Source organism: Pelophylax lessonae (genome assembly GCF_965119305.1).
Source record: "Pelophylax lessonae genome assembly, chromosome: 4".
Taxonomy (NCBI): domain Eukaryota; kingdom Metazoa; phylum Chordata; class Amphibia; order Anura; family Ranidae; genus Pelophylax; species Pelophylax lessonae.
The window spans coordinates 375317536-375334497 of NC_138771.1; the positions used below are offsets into that span (position 1 = coordinate 375317536).

The 16962-nt window shown below is 46.5% G+C and overlaps 1 protein-coding gene across 1 annotated transcript in view; it reads left to right on the forward strand.

Annotated features, from left to right (window-relative positions):
- RARS1 (arginyl-tRNA synthetase 1) overlaps positions 1–16962 on the forward strand; it is a 233797-nt gene that overhangs the window by 146740 nt on the left and 70095 nt on the right. The window contains exons 10-11 of the mRNA XM_082252882.1: positions 13330–13508; positions 14231–14340. Coding sequence (XP_082109008.1) covers positions 13330–13508; positions 14231–14340 — 289 coding nt within the window. The remainder of the gene's footprint in view (positions 1–13329; positions 13509–14230; positions 14341–16962) is intronic.

Sequence of the window (16962 nt, forward strand, 5' to 3'; positions counted from 1 at the left end):
TTCCACGTTTTCCAAAAACTTGTGGAAAAAAATTATTTGTTCGAAAGACTCATAATGCCTCCTAGAATATACCTTGGAGTTTTTGCTTTCCAAAATGGGGTCATTTTATGGGTAATTCCATTGTCCTTGTGCTCCAGGGCCTTCAAAATTGTGTTAGGGGGGTTAAGAAATTATATGTATAATTTATGCTCCTAGAACACCCGACGGTGCTCCTTGCATGTTAGGCCTCTGTATGTGGCCAGGTTGTGTAAAAGTCTCACATGTTGTATCGCCATAATCAGGAGGAGTAGCAGAATGTATTTTTGGGTGTAATTGCAAGTATGCATATGCTGTGTGTGAGAAATAAATTATGACACTTTTGTGTAAAAAAAATAAATAAAATAAAATGTATTTCTTAATATTCCCAAGAATCGTGGGAAAAAATTACAACTTCAAAAAACTCGCCATGCCTCTTACTAAATATCCTGGAATGTCTATTTTCCAAAAAGGGGTCATTTGGGGGGTATTTGTACTGTCCTGACATTTCAGGGCCTTAATAAATGAGATAGGCCGTCCGTACATCGGGTGTGATCAATTTTCAATGATTGGCACCATAGCTTGTAGACTATAACTTTTACACAGACTAAATAATATCCACTAATTTGGGTTATTTTTACTAAAGATATGTAGCAGTATAAATTTTGGCCCAAACTCATGAAAAAAAAAATACTTTTCTCTTTCTTTCACTGACGGACACAGCTCCATTTCTTCTAGGTCATTGGGCTTTATGCTGCTCTTTCTAGGAGTGGGACTAGGTGGAAACCTTTTTTGGTTACACCCCTAAGGCAGTCCCAGAGGGTATACCATCACTTCCTGCTATAGGACTTCAGTTTTTTCTGCTTAGTCAGGAGTAAGGACCTGGCTCTCTCCTTGGATCTGCGGTCCTGGCATTTTTTCCTTTTTAAATTGAATTTTCTCTTACGTCCTCCAACAGTCGCAGCCTGTTCAGTAAGCTTTCACGAGTGGGTAATTGCGCCTTCTGTAGGAGTAAGCTAGGCAGTAAAAGGATTAGCAAAAACTTTTACACTGAGACAAACCTTTAGAGGGCTGTCCCTCAGACATTAACCAGGCACACTTAGTACTGACCTTCAGTTTCTTGCTGCCTAGTGTCAGGAGTAGGTCTAGGACTAGGTCTTACCAACTGTGACCTATGTCTCAGTTTTTTTGTCTTTTTCTTTGAAAAAAGTTTTTTTTTTTTATTTCTTTCACTCACTGTCACTAGTTAGTCAGGAGGATCCATGGAAGACTACAAGCGACAGCAGAGCTGGGCCCTGCACTGGATAATATAGATCCTTACAGTGTCTCAGCCTGCCAAGGAGCATCACAGGTCATGGGTACGCCCAGGTCTCGCCACGACAGTGCCCCTGAGGACGGGGACGAGCCTGCAGAGAACCACATCTTCGCCGGGATGTCTCAACTTCGGAACACCCGTGTGTTGCTAGCATCCCTTCCTGGCTGACGGCACCCCCACTCAGGGTAGGAGGTGTTCCGTGTCAGAGAGGAGCCGTAGTCCTTGGTATAGTGAGTTACACTACCCCCCTGTCACTGGGACTGTTGTCTGTGGGGGTGTTATGTGAGCCCACTCCTAGGGGAAGGCAGAAAATATGTGGTCTCTGTCAAGTCCCCCTCCCTGGCCGTTTTGGCGGCCCCTACCTCCCTGCCCCCGCTGGGGGCGCTCTGCAGTGCACATTGCCAGAAGGGGGAGTGTGGGAGCTTGTTACATGTCTGGGGGTGCCTCTGAGGTGTACCCGCGGTGGCCAGTTTCCTGGGTTTATGCTGACTTGGCACCATTTTTCCGGCCGCCATTTTGGGTGAGGGCAGGCTTTCTGGCCTCCATTGTGTGGGCAGCAGCCATTTTAAAACACTGCTCTTGGCGGTTCGGGCACCATCTTTGTTTTGGGCGGCCGCCTAGTGAGGGCGGCAACCATTTTGTTTGTGCTTTCTCCCATTCACTTTTCATAGGCATTCATTACACTGTGTGGCTCAGGGCATGGATCGGCCTTTATTGCTTGATGTCACTACCTTTTTTTCTCTCTCCTTCACTGCAGCAGCGTGTGTGAGGTGGTAATGTAACTGTGACACTGTGGGGCTGATTTTTGGCTGTTTTTCGTGCATTTGCCTACAAACACTGTACTTTCTCAGTTGTTTTAGTGGTTTTAAAGGGGTCTCCACCGGCGGTGCAGTTTTGCGGTGTGGACCGTGGGAACCGCCATTTTAAAGGTCCAGTGTCCCAAACATTTTTTTATGCTAAACTGAGTTCCAGGCTAACAAGTTCCCCGCAGACTTGGTTGGGTCTTCAGGAACTCCTGAATCCTCTTCCATGGCCTCTTTATCCTCTGCACTTGCGACCTTGGCATCTAAGGTTGATCTGCTGATGTCTGAATGCACTGCTCAAAAACGGCCGATGCCCTGACAGTCTTCTGACTCCGAGCCTGAAATGGTTGCCACGGACAACGTCCCCCCTAAAGGGTCCCAGTCCTCTCATTCGGATGGGGAGGAGGAGATGTCCTCCTCCACTGTGGCGCGGGAACGCGCCGCAGTGGCTGCACTTATTAGTTCCATCAAGGAAACTTTAAATCTTGATGATGAGCCCACCCAGTCAGGTAAGCGGGTGTCCTTCTGGTCCTGAGAAGCCCAGAAGTCAGGTCAGGTTTTCCCTGCCCCTAGGAGTTTCACAAAACCGTCAACGACCAATGGCGTCGCATCAAGCATATGCTGACGGTGCCTACGCGGTTTCAGTACCGTTATCCTTTTGCGGATCCAGTCAACAATTGCTGGACGGTGTCACCAAATATGGATCACACTGTTTCCCAGTTGAATAAATCCATGTTGATGCCCGTAGAGGACTCCCCGGTGTTTCGGGATCCGGTGGATAGGTGCGTGGAGACACTTTCCTGCCACATTTATTTGGTGGCGGGCTCCCTGCTCAAACCTTTGTTCGCTTCAGTAATGGTTTCTCAAGCGGTCACGGAATGGTCCAAGGTGCTTAGGCGCACCTTAGTGGCAAAGTTGGCCTCTTCGACTGCCCTTGACCTGGTGGATCAGATGGCCCAGGCCGTGATGTACCTATGTGACACGCCTTGGACGAAGCTCCCTTGGTCCCAAGGTTATCTGCGGTTGGGGTAGCAATCCACCGCATTATTTGGCTAAAAAGCTGGTCAGCCGACCACGCTTCCAAGAAGACTGTGTCTGATGTCCCTTATGTGGGTAATCAAACTTTTGGGGGTACCTTAGATGAGTTGATCAAAGGTCTTATGGGGGGGGTAAGAGTACCCTTTTGACCCAAGCCTTTAAAGAAAAGTCACCCCGAACTAGGGGAGGTCCTTCTTTCACAGCTCATTGTGGGTCCTTTCGTGCCTCAGTGGCACAGGAAAAAGGTAAATCCTTCAAGGCCTCAGGCAGTCACAAGAAGCCATGGTCCGGAAAGCCCAAGGCCGGTCAGTCCAGTGCGGCGGCCCTGTCTTCCTCCGCCTGAAGGGACGCCCTCACCCATTTCAGAGGTGGGGGGACGTTTGCGTTACTTTCAGGAACCCTATTTGTTTCAAATTCGGGACAGGTGGGTTCACAAACTGATTAGTTCAGGGTACAAGATCGAGTTTCGATCTCCCCCCGCTGACAGGTTCCATCAAATCTTCGCCTGACTCCCGATCGTTTAAGCGATCTCAAAGGGCGGTGCAAGATCTTCTCACCCACGGAGTCATTATGCCAGTCCCTCAGCGGGACAAGTTTCACGGGTTCTTTTCCAACCTGTTCACGGTGCCCAGAAAAGAGGGCAAAGTGCGTCCGATTCTGGACCTAAAGTCGCTGAACCGCTTTGTGCAGGTGCAGAAGTTCCGGATAGAATCCATCCGGTCAGTGGTGGCATCGTTAAGTCCAGGGGATTTTCTGGCCTCCATCAACTTAACTTGTTCCCATCCGCGCTACAGCGCGGCGTTTTTAAACGGCCTCCCAGTGACACGCCCCCGCGCGCTCCCGCGCGCATCGGGGAGAATCTGTGTCGGCCGTGTCCCTTGGACACGGCCGATCACAGACCGTGGTGAATGGCCAATCACAGCGGCCATTCACCACGTGATCGGACCATCCAATGAGAGATGATCTCATATGTAATCATATGAGATCATCTCTCATCGCCGGCGCTCCTTCCTCACACGGAGCCTGCAGTGTGAGGAAGGAGGGAGAGCCTCACAGCGCTGGGGACACAGAGACATGTAATCAGGGCACTGATCACCAGTGCCCTGAATACTAAAAGGTAAAAAAAATACACAAATTGCCCCCAACAGTGCCCGCCATCAGTGTCCCCCATCAATGCCCACAATCAGTGCCCATAGTGCTGCCAGTCAGTGCCCATCAGTGCCTGCTCATCTAGGCACTGATGAGCACTGACTGGCAGCACTATGGGCACTGATGGTGCTGCCCATCAGTGCTCATCAGTGCCGCCCGCCAGTGCCCATCAGTGCCACCCGCCAGTGCCCATCAGTGCCGCCCGTCAGTGCCTCCTCTCAGTGCCCAGCTTGCCACCTCTCAGTGCCCAGCAGTGCCACCTCTCAGTGCCCAGCAGTGCCGCCTATCAGTGCTCATCAGTGCCACCTATCAGTGCTCATCAGTGCGGCATATTAGTACCTCCTCATCAGTGCCCATAAGTGCCACCTCATCAGTGCCCATAAGTGCCACCCCATCAGTGCAGCCTATCAGTGCCCATCAGTGCCGCCTCATCAGCGCACATCAGTGAAGGAGAAAAATTTATTTTCAAAATTTACTCGCAGAAAATAAGAAAAACTTTTTTTTTTTTTCAAAATTTTCTGTCTTTATTCTTTTTTTTTTGTAAAAAATAAAAAACCCAGAGATTATTAAATACCACCAAAAGAAAGCTCTATTTGTGTGAAAAAAATGATAAAAATTTCATATGGGTACAGTGTAGCATGACCGCGCAATTGTCAGTCAAAGTGTGACAGCACTGAAAGCTGAAAATTGGCCTGGATGGGAAGGGGGTTTAAGTGCACAGTAGGCAAGTGGTTAAAGGATGTGTATCTGCACATTCCTATCTTCGAAGGCCATCAGCGGTATTTCCGCTTCGCAGTGGCAGAGGAGCATTTTCAGTTTGTGGCCTTACCCATTGGTCTTGCTTCGGCTCCCAGGGTATTCACCAAGGTTTTGGCTCCGGTGCTGGCTTTGCTGCGCATGAGGGGGATTGCGGTTCTCGGCTAACTGGACGATCTCCTGTTAAGGGCGAGCTTGTGCGCCACCCTGACGGGCGATCTGGCTGTCACGGTTCCAACGCTCCAGGAGTTCGGTTGGACCATCAGCTTGCAGAAGTCGGCACTGACCCCGTCAGTTTGCCTCAGTTTCCTGGGGATGGTCCTGGACTCCACTCAAGCAAAGGTTTTTCTCCCGAAGGAGAAACTTCGGACCCTGCAGGGCGAGGTCAGGTCCCTCAAGGACAATGATCTCTCCTCTCTGCAGGCCTGCATACGGTCTCTGGGTCTGATGGTTTCAGCTTTCAAAGCCATCCCATTCGCTCAGATTCACATAAGAATTCTGCAAGCAGAGATTCTTGCCAGGTGGGACAGAAAACCTCAGTCATTGGACAGGAAGATATCTTTGAGCCTCCTCACGAGGACGGACCTTTAGTGGTGGCTCCTGTCACCCGCTTTGACACAAGGCAAATCCTTTCTGCCTCTTCTGTGGATATTGGTCACCACGGATGCCAGCCTATCGGGCTGGGGTGGAGTTCTGGGCACACTTTGTGCCCAGGGGACGTGGTCGGTGGAGGAATGCTCCTTACCGATAAACGTCTTGGAGCTCCGAGCGATCAAGCTCTGCTTATTCCATTGGACGACTCAACTTCGTGGTCGCCCGGTTCGTGTTACATAGTTACATAGTAGGTGAGGTTGAATAAAGACAATAGTCCATCCAGTTCAACCTGTGTAGGTGTGTGTGACTGTAATCATCTAACATAGCCTTTAATCTCCTGATCCTTGAGATGCAAGTCTAAGAGTCTTTTGAAAGTCACCATACTACCCGCAGAAACCACCTCTTGTGGTAGACAATTCCACAATCTTGTAGCCCTAACAGTAAAGAACCCCCCACGTTGCCTGAGGTTAAAACGCTTCTCCTCTAATCGCATTGTATGTCCTCGAGTCCTCATGCAATTCCTTCGAATGAACAGCTTTTTTTCTAAGCTGAGATCCCCATTAAGATATTTATAAATTGCTATCATGTCCCCTCTCAGACGTCTCTTCTCCAGGGAGAATAAATCGAGCGATTGCAGCCGCTCTTCATAGTTAAGGTCCTCCAACCCCCTAATCAGTTTAGTTGCCCTTCTCTGGACTTTCTCCAGCTCCAACACATCCCTCCTGAGGACTGGCGACCAGAACTGAACAGAATACTCCAGATGCGGTCGGACCAGAGTTTTATAAAGTGGAAGGATTATAGTCTTATCTCTGGAATACATCCCTTTCTTTATGCATGCTAATATTCTGTTGGCTTTGGAAGCTGCCGCTTGACATTGCATGCTGTTGCCTAATCTATCATCAACCAAGACTCCCAGATCTTTCTCCATTTTTGATTCCCCCAAGGGTTCCCCTCCTAACGTGTATTGTGTTTTTATGTTTTTAGTCCCCAAGTGCAAAACCTTACACTTCTCCACGTTAAACCTCATTTGCCATGTCGTTGCCCACTCCGTAATTTTGTCCAGGTCATTCTGTAGGATATCTGCTTCATGCTGTGTAGTTATTGCCCTGGCCAATTTTGTGTCATCTGCAAAAACTGATAACGAACTACTGATCCCGTCCTCAATGCTGTTTATGAATAAATTGAACAAGGTTGGTCCCAAGACTGAGCCTTGGGGGACCCTGCTTACCACCTCAGACCAGTCTGAGTATGCGCTGTTTATTACCACCCTTTGGACACGGCCTTTTAGCCAGTTCCGTATCCAAGAGCAAACCCTGCTGTCGATACCTGCAGACCTTATTTTATAAATTAAGCGCTTGTGGGGAACTGTATCAAACGCCTTAGCGAAATCCAAGTACACCACATCCACTGGTCTGCCCCTATCTAGCTCACAGCTCACCTCCTCGTAGAATGCTAAGAGATTGGTTTGACAAGAACGCCCATTTGTAAACCCGTGCTGGTTACTACTGATGATGTTGTCTTTAGCATATTCTACGATATAGTCTCTTATCATCCCCTCCAAAAGTTTACAAATTATTGATGTCAGGCTGACAGGCCTATAATTTCCCGGGATATGCCTCTGGCCCTTTTTGAATATCGGAATCACATTAGCCTTCCTCCAATCCCCTGGTACATCTCCTGTCCTAATACTGTCAGCAAAGATCAGGAACAGTGGTCTAGATATAACCATACTGAGTTCCTTGAGCACTCTCGAATGTACGCCATCCGGGCCTGGTGATTTGTTTGTGTTAAGTTTATCCAGTCTTTCCCTGATTTCACCCTCTGTTAGCCATAGAGGCAAGTCCTGTGTATTACTACTAACCAAACAGTCGTGGTCGGTGTACCCCTCCTTTTCCTGCGTAAAGACTGACGAGAAAAAAGCATTCAGCACGGTTGCTTTTTCAGTGTCCTCTGTAACCATCCTCCCATCATCGTTAATTATGTGTGCAATATGCTCTGCCCTAGTTTTTTTGCTGTTGATATATTTAAAGAATTTCTTTGGGTTTTTTTTACTATCCTCCGCTATTTGTCTCTCAAAGTTGATTTTAGCCATCTTGATTTCGTGTTTACACTTCTTATTTGCCTCCTTGTATTGCTGGAAGGCCGATACTGTGCCCTCTGATTTATATTTCTTGAAGGCTAATTTTTTTCCCCTAATAAGTCTTTTAACGCTACGGTTTAGCCAGCCAGGTTTGGCTCTGTCTCTTCTAAATTTATTCCCCATAGGAATGCACTGCAAGATGCCTTTGCTTAATATGTTCCTAAAGCATTCCCATTTTTCCTCTGTGGTCAGGGATCCCAGGGTTTGGTCCCAGTTTACCCTTTCCATCAATGAGTACAATTTTGGAAAGTTCTTCACACTGACAACGCCACGGCGGTGACTTACGTCAATCACCAAGGGGGCACCAAGAGTGCCCAGGCGGCCAAGGAAGTGGCCGATATCCTTTCTTGTGCCAAGACGCACGTTCCTGAGATTTCGGCGGTTCACATCCCGGGAGTGGAGAACTGGCAGGCGGACTATTTGAGTCGCCAGTCCTTGGACCAGGGGAAATGGTCCCTTCATCCGGAGGTGTTTCGCCTCCTGTGTGGCCGGTGGAGGACTCCGGACGTGGATCTGTTCGCGTCCCGTCTCAACATAAAGGTGGGAAGGTTCATGGCCAGAACCCGCGATCCTCTGGCGGAAGCCACAGACGTGTTGGTGGTGCCCTGGCACCAGTATCTGCTGATTTATGCCTTCTCTCCGATTCAACTGCTGTCGGGGTTCCTCCCGACGGTTGGCGTCGGAACAGGTGCAGGTAATTCTGGTGGCCCCGGACTGGCCTCGTCAGTCTTGGTACGCAGACCTCGTTCAGATGGTCGTCGAGCCTCCCTGGCGGCTTCCACTGAGAGAAGATCTACTGTCTCAAGGGCCGATCTTTCATCCTGCTTTACAGTCTCTGGCTTTAACGGCATTGCTGTTGAAAGCCAAGTTTTGAGAGACAAGGGTCTCTTGGATGCTGTCATTCCTACCTTACAGAAGGCTCGGAAAGCTACCTCCAGGAAGATTTACCATCGTACCTGGAAGGCGTATACAGTATTGCCTAGTGTGAGTCGCAAGGGTTTCATCCTCGCTCCTTTTTGGTGGCGAGGGTTTTGACCTTCCTGCAGGAAGGTGTGGATCAGCGCTTGGCGCTGGCTACGATCAAAGGTCAGTTGTCGGCCTTAGCCATTTTCTTCCAGCGTCCCTTGGCGACTAATTCCTTGATTTGACCCTTAATTCAAATAATTAAAATTCTTAATAATTCAAACTCTTATCAGATGTAAACATCCCCAACTCCTCCACAAGTACCTCATATTCTGCAGAGTGGCTGATCTTTACAAATGTTGGCAAGCAGCGATCAGTGCCGGAATAATATGAGGTACTTGTGGAGGAGTTGGGGATGTTTACATCTGAAAGTATATATCCATTCCGGCTTAAGAGTCTAAGGAGGTTGATGACAGTTTATCTGCTAAGCTGACACCAGATAATCTATGCCCGATTGACCTTTCATTAATTTGAAGGTCCACCTCGTCTGGTAAGAGTACCCCGGTTGTTTGCATCACGGTTGTTGATTATTGCTCTACTGTGGGAGCGGCTTCCTATCATCAGTTCTCCTTTCACCAGATACAGAGACGGTCTATTATCAGGACTGTCATGTTTCATTATTTATATGCACACTAGCCATGATCATCTATGATTTTGTATTGGATTGTTGTTACGTATCCTTTCATATTATCTATGTGCATCTATTTATTAGTTTTCATCATCATTATTAGGCGCTGCACTATTTATTTATTTTATAATTTAATTTTCCCATTGCAGCATTTGCATATTTGCACAACCCACTGTTTATATTATATTTTGTGATTTATCATTATTAGCAAGCGCTGTAGATAGTCCTGACCTTAGGACTATTTTTTCTGATATAATATCCCTTACATACTGCTGCTTTTTCTTATTTTCGTTAGGAACCCATCATTGTAAAAACACTAGGCACGGCGGGTAAACTTTTTTTCAAGTGATACTTTTTCTTCATACATTCTAGCATTGGCAGAGAAACACATACCCTTTCTGCCGGCAGTATTCATCCCAGGGATGGACAACTGGCAGGCGGGAGAATGATCCCTACATCCTTGAGGTTTTTCAAATGTTTTGCCTACGTTGGGGTACCCCAGACGTAGATCTGTTGGCATCCAGGTTAAACAACAAGCTGGGCAAGTTTGTATCCAGAACCAAGGAATCCGATTGCTATTGGAACAGATGCATTAGTGATCCCTTGGTATCGGTTCTCCCTAAACTATGCTTTTCCTCTGATCCAACTTCTGCCAGGGCTGCTGAGCAGAAAATCGGTGATCCTGGTGGCTCCGACCTGGCCCAGGAGACCAATTGTGAAATTGGCAGTAAAGGAGCCATGGTCACTTCCGTGCTATGTAGGCCTACTTTCCCATGGTCCTATATTCCATCCTGCTTTACGATCGCTGAATTTGACAGTCTGGCTAGAATCTTGAAGGATCAAGGGATTTCGGGTCCGGCTCTAGCTACGTTGATGATAAACGCTAGGAAGTCCGTCACTAGAAAAATGTACTATAGAGTTTGGAAATCTTGCATCTCTTGGTGCGAGTCCAAAATATGGCATCCTTGCAAGTATGTGTCTTTCTACAATTAGGAGTGGAATTGAAGCTGGCATTAAGAACTATTAAGCGTCAAATCTCTGCCTTATCTTTTTTCTTTCATAGACTGATAGCGACACTCTCTTTGGTGCGAGCATTTCTGCAAGGTGCGAGCATTTCAGCAAGGTGCGATTTGCATGGTTCCCCAGGTCAAGCCACCCTTATGCCCCTGGGACCTAAATCTTGTGTTTGGTGTGTTAAAGAAACAGCCATTTGAACCTATCAGGCATATTCCTTTGGTTCTCTTGAGAAGGAAATTTTGTTTTTTTTTGGTCGCTGTAACCTCGGCCAGAAGGGTGTCAGAATTAGCGGCCCTTTCTTGCAAGGAGCCGTTTTTGGTCCTGCATCAGGACAGAGTGGTCTTTTGTCCCCATCCAGCGTTTTTGTCCATAGTGGTTTCCAGTTTCCATCCAAACCAGGATATCTGCCTTCCTTTTTTCCGAATCCTCAGACCACAGATGAAAAATTATTGCATTCTCTCGACATAGTACGGGCAGTCAAGGTCTGTTTGAAAAGGTCAACACTAATTGGGAGTACTGATGCTTTTTTTGTCCTGCCGAAAGGCCAGCAGCCAAATAGTTTGACTATTGACTAAATGGATTCGCCAGTTCATTGTTCAGGCATATGGTTTAAAGGGTAAGGTCCCACCCATTAGGTAAAAGGCACACTCTATCAGAAGGGTAAGTGCCTCATGGGCGGTGCATCATCAAGTGTCTATGGCTCATATTTGCAAGGCTGCTACCTGGTCTTCTGTACATACATTCACTAGGTTCTAGCAGGTGGATGTTCGAGCCCGAGAGGGGGCTCAATTTGGATGTAGCATGCTACAAGCGGCAGTATAAGATCCTTTTGTCTGAGGGCTATCTTGGGATTACTGTGTTCCCTCCCCTCAAGGGCGTTGCTTTAGGACATCCCAGACAGTCATCATTATAGCCTGCTCTGTGTCCCATGATGTACAATAAAGAAAATTGGATTTTTACTACAACTTACCTGTAAAGTCCTTTTCTTGGAGTACATCATGGGACACAAAGATCCCTCCCCTCTTTTCTGGGATCTTCATCGCTTGTTACAAAAAGGGAGGTTCTTGCTGTGTGGGAGAAGTTATATAGGGGGAACTTCCTGCCTATTGGTTTGCCAGTGTCCATTCATAATTCCTCAGACAAATAACAGCGTTAATACAGCAATCTCTCTCCAGGGCAAGAAAAACAGCCAATTTTTCAGCTCCCCATCTCTGCACCTTATATCTATCTGGGCACCTTAAGTTTAATTGCACTATTTTCACCTCACCCTAGCGTTGCCGTCACCGTGACTGGCTCTGCCTCCGCCCGCGTGAACATGATGTCAGGCCAGGGAGTGCAAAGGGCAGGGAGGGGAGGCTCAGGACGGGAGGAGGAGCAAGTGAGGAGAGGAGTCCTCCAGTTCTCCTTCACGTCATCACACTATGCGGCGCAGCGGCAATGCGATGCCGGCCTGCCCACATAGATAAAGAGAAGCGAATCGGGAGCTTGGGCTCCCGCCTCAGGCAGAGTGGTGTCACCCTCCCCCCCCCCCCCCCCCCCGATGGACACCCTGGTGCGGTCGGCACCCCCCTTGTGACGCCCCTGGCCATGACAACGGCCCTCGCTGCCAAAAAAACCGACCAGCCCACCGGGAATTCTCTACCGATTAGCCAATCCGGGCCTGGGCAGCACAAATCAGAAAGAAGCACCTTATATCTGTCTGGGCACTTTAGGTTTAATTGCACTATTTTCACCTCACCTCACCTACTCCCCTCTCTAGCGTTGCCATCACTGTGACTGGCTCCACCTCCGCTGGCGTGAACATGATGTCAGGCCAGGGAGCGCAAAGGACAGGGATTGGAGGCCCAGGACGTGAGGAGGAGCAAGTGAGGAGAGAAGTCCTTTTCCAGTCCTTCACGTCATCACACTATGTGGCGCAACGGGAATGCGATTCCGGCCTGCCCGCATAGATGAAGAGAAGAGGATCGGGAGCTTGGGCTCACGCCTCAGGCAGAGTGGTGTCACCCCCCCCCCCCGATGGACCCCATGGTGCGGTCCGCCAACCCCCCCCCCCCCCCCCCGCACCCCCCTTGTGACGCCCCAGGCCATGACAACGGCCCTCGCAAGCAAAAAAAAAACGACCAGTCCACCGGGAATTCTCCCGGTGCTCCCGATTAGCCAATATGGGCTTGCTTGGAGGCAGTGTTAAGCTGGCCACGCATGGGTGGAAATTCAGCCATTTCAGCAGGGATTGGCTTAATTTTGATCTGTGTATTGCCACTGTGGTTTAGCGAAAGTTGATCTGACCTGTTGCAAAGGAAATTGTTTTCCATTGCCTAGATGTAGTCAGAGTCATTAGTCTACTTTTAAAGCAACAGTTTTGATCAGGAAGACAGACTCCTTATTTTTGCTGTCTTTAGGACCTCACAAGAGAAAACCGTCTTCCAAGTCTAGTATTGCTCGATGGATTTAGACATCTGATCGCTAGAACTTACACTCTCTAGGACAAAGATCCTCCTGCACTTTTACGCACCCACTCCACTAAGTCTGTGGGAGTTTTCTGGGCATTCCAGCACCAGGCATCTGTAGCCTTGTAAGGCCACCACCTGGTCCTTTGTTCATACCTTTTCAAATTTCTACTATGTGAATGTCCAATCTTCTGTAGATGCTGCTTTCAGATGCAAAATTTCAGCACACTATGAAGTATGAAAATCAAAATTCTTTTTTTTTTTTTTTTCTTATACAATACAACCAAAGGAGCCTTGTTTGTCCTTCCAAAAATGTCCCACTGTATCATTAATTACTAGCAATTTTAAATAAGGTTTTAGCAAATTAATAAGCCCATAGCTTCACTGAACTTGAGCCTAACTGGTATTTACATTTACTTTTGTATTTTTATACAATTAAGTGTATAGCATTTTTTTTCTTGCAGGTCTCGTAGAGCTTGATGAAGGAAGAAAAGTTGTTTTTCCTCCTGGATGCACCGTGCCTTTAACAATTGTGAAATCTGATGGGGGTTTTACCTATGATACATCTGACCTGGCTGCTTTAAAACAGAGACTTGTTGAAGAAAAAGCTGATATTATCATTTATGTGGTAGACAGTGGACAGGTGAGACTTGGTACATTATGCCTATACAAACAAGGGAAAGCCATCATAATTTGGATAATATGAACTGCATTGAACTTTGTTACAAAAGCTCTGTTAAACACTGTTTGCATGTAGACATTTGACACAAATAATTAACATTAACCACTTGCTGCAAAATCGCGTACCTGTATGTCATTTTGCTCAAGTGGTTGTACCGGGGTGATGCCTGCATTTTTTTTTAGAGCCGACGGTCGGCTTTCTTGTAATAACAACCAATGCGGCTAAGCAGGGCACTTTGCTGTTATAACAAGCAACGTTAAGGAACCGTGTTTTTTTTAAAGCGTCCTGTGGAGATTTTTTAATACGGTAGTTTGACGCTCTAATGTGTGCTCAATTTAAAGCGTGACATGTTAGGTATCTATTTACTCGGCGTAAAATCAGTACCTAGGTTCACAATTTCAATTCAATTAGGTAGGCTTCTGCACTATATATAGCAAATATAAAGATGATTGTACAAGCAGATTATAATGTATTGCCAGCTGATATCACAGTCTCTCTTTAAATCTGTTGACATCTGGCTACTGTAAGGATATACCTAAATATAAATGAAATGGACTAATTAGGTCGAGCTTCACAATACATACTTGTTGGGTAGCCGGAATTTATGATCTTTACAATTATGTTGTGCATAATAGAAATACCTTCAGTGTGACAAGCACTTAACATTATCTGCTGTTTTCTAGGGTGTACATTTACAGAATGTGTACGCAGCTGGACAAATGATTGGCTGGTATGATCCAAAAGTAACAAGAGTGGAACATGCTGGATTTGGTGTTGTTTTAGGAGAAGACAAGTAAGTAAGAAAAGTACAGTCTACCGACCTGTTTACACTTGTGATAAAAAAATGAATGCAATTTAAATAAGTATTCAGATATACATTATAGTGCACCATGTTTTTTGGGGGGTTCTTTGCATGCATTTACAGATATTTTTGTATGCGTTTTTTGGGGATTTGAAAATTTTATATAGAGCTCTATGCAATTAAATGTTTGTAATGTGAGTTTTAACCACTTAAGCCCCGGAAGATTTTACCCCCATTCCGACCAGGGGGTATTTTGCGATTCGGAACTGCGTGAATTTAACTCACAATTGCGCGGTCGTGCGACGCTGTACCTAAACGAATTTGACGTCCTTTTTTTCCCACAAACAGAGCTTTCTTTTGGTGGTATTTGATCACCTGTGCGATTTTTTGATCACGCGCTATAAACAAAAAAAGAGCGTCAATTTTGCAAAAATAGCAATATTTTTCACATTTTTTTATATGAAATTCCCCCCAAAAAAAATGTAAAAATCAAAATTTTTAAAAATTTTCGGCCAATTTATTTTATGCTACCTATGTTTGGTAAAAAAAATCGCAAAAAGCGTATTTTGATTGGTTTGCGCAAAAGTTATCGCGTTTACTAACAAAGGGAAAGATTTTTGTCATTTTTGTTGTTTTTTTTTTTAACGCGTAATGGCGGCGATCTGCGATTTTTTTTGCGGTACTGCGACATTGCGGCGGACAGATCGGACCCTTGACTGACATTTTTGACACTTTTGGGGTTACCAGTGACATTTCTACAGTAATCAGTGCTATACATATGCACTGTTACTGTAAAAATACACTGGTAGTGAAGGGGTTAACTTTATTTGGAAGGGAGGGGCTGTGTGTGTCCCTAGGGGCGTGGTTTCTACTGTGATTGGCTGTGGCTCTAGCTGTAAGGACACTGATCAACGGATCTACATACCAGATCCGTTTTATCAGTGTCTTTGCAGCGAGGAGAATGACAGGCAGTTTGTTTACACAAGCTGCCTGACATTCTCCCTCTCCCCCGCCGATCGCCGAGTGACCGGCGGACATCGGGTCCGCTGGTCACACGCGCGGGGGGTCCGTGACCACGCGGGAGCGGGAGCGCGCCCCGGGGGGCGCGCGCTCGCTCCCTAGACCCTCACAAGCAAGCAACGTAGCCCTACGTTAGTTTGCCTGTGAGGGGCTGACCGCCGACGTAGATAGTCGTGCGGCGGTCGGCAAGTGGTTAATGCTGTAGCATTCACATGAGAACTGTTCTATTTGAATGCTGCAGCAAGTGGGAATTTTTTCAAATTTTCCCCTATTTGAAAGTTGAACCACTGCATTTGATAATACAAGACTTACCATGCAACATTAGTTGTGATAAAGTACAGGTGTATAAACAGATCCTTACAGTTACACACTTACTGTTTAATTTCACCTAGGGGGTTACTGGAAAGCCACAAGACCTGCAGCTGATGGCATAAGATGCCAGCTTGTATGTTTTCTGTAATTTAGTTCCCATTCAGATCTACAGTTGTAGGCCTTGAATACCTAATTTATAGGCCTTAATCACCCATTATAGTCCTATAGTCCCTACATCTCTAACGTATATTTGACATGTTATAGAGCGTTTATATTTCAGGAGCCTATAACCACTGAAAACTCTGGTTCTCCTGGGCCTCAGGGCATGCCGTTTTCTTTCCACTATATTACACTATATTTTTAGACTGTGATCAACTAACTCAGATATTATGTCATGCTAGCATAGTTTGTGATATGTCAGCAACTTCCTTTTTATTGCCCTTCACTTTCGTATTGAGTACCCAATATGGTATATTGCTTTTGTGCTGTCTTTTATCTCTCTTTTGGTGCTTTTCCACTGCATGGAACCGAACGGTTCGGCTTGCTTTTGTGCTTTTCCACTGCATGATACCGCATGGTACGGTGTAGGAACGGTTCGGTACGGTACGGTGGCGCTTTTTCACTACATGGAACCGAACGGTATGGCTCTCTAAACAGTACCATAAACAGTACCACCTCAGTTGTGGTTCCAAGAGGGCCGTACCTGTACCATATCCCACAATCCTTTGCATGCAACCTTGAATGTTTGTCACTACTTGCCACTGATTGGTCACTGATTGGTCAGAGAATCGTTGTTATCCCACCCACTTACTTTAGTACTACTTTAGTGGAAAAGCAAACCGCACTGGTACCATGCGGTACCATGCAGTGGAAAACCAAACCGGGCCAAGCAGGGCCAAGTGGAGCCGAGCCGGTACTTGCAATGGAAAAGTGCCATTTGTGGTACTACTACCTTGACATGTTACGGTGCGACTCATGTACCTTACTACCTGCTCTTCTAAAATTTGTTATGCTTGACTACTGAATCACAGGCCATATGCAAATTATTTTTTTATTCATCCAGCAGGTTCAGTAAAAAAAAAAAAATGACCCTATTCTCCTAGCCACACACTTGATACAGATTGGCGAACCTCTTCTGCTGTGCAGTTGTATTCTGTCAGCAGGGAAGGTTTGTGGACACTAAAAATCCCTACACCAGCTGAGCCTTCTGTCTGTACACATGCACAGGATTCTCTGGCTTAAAGAGTTTGTAAACCTCCAAAAAAAAAATAACCTGTAAGA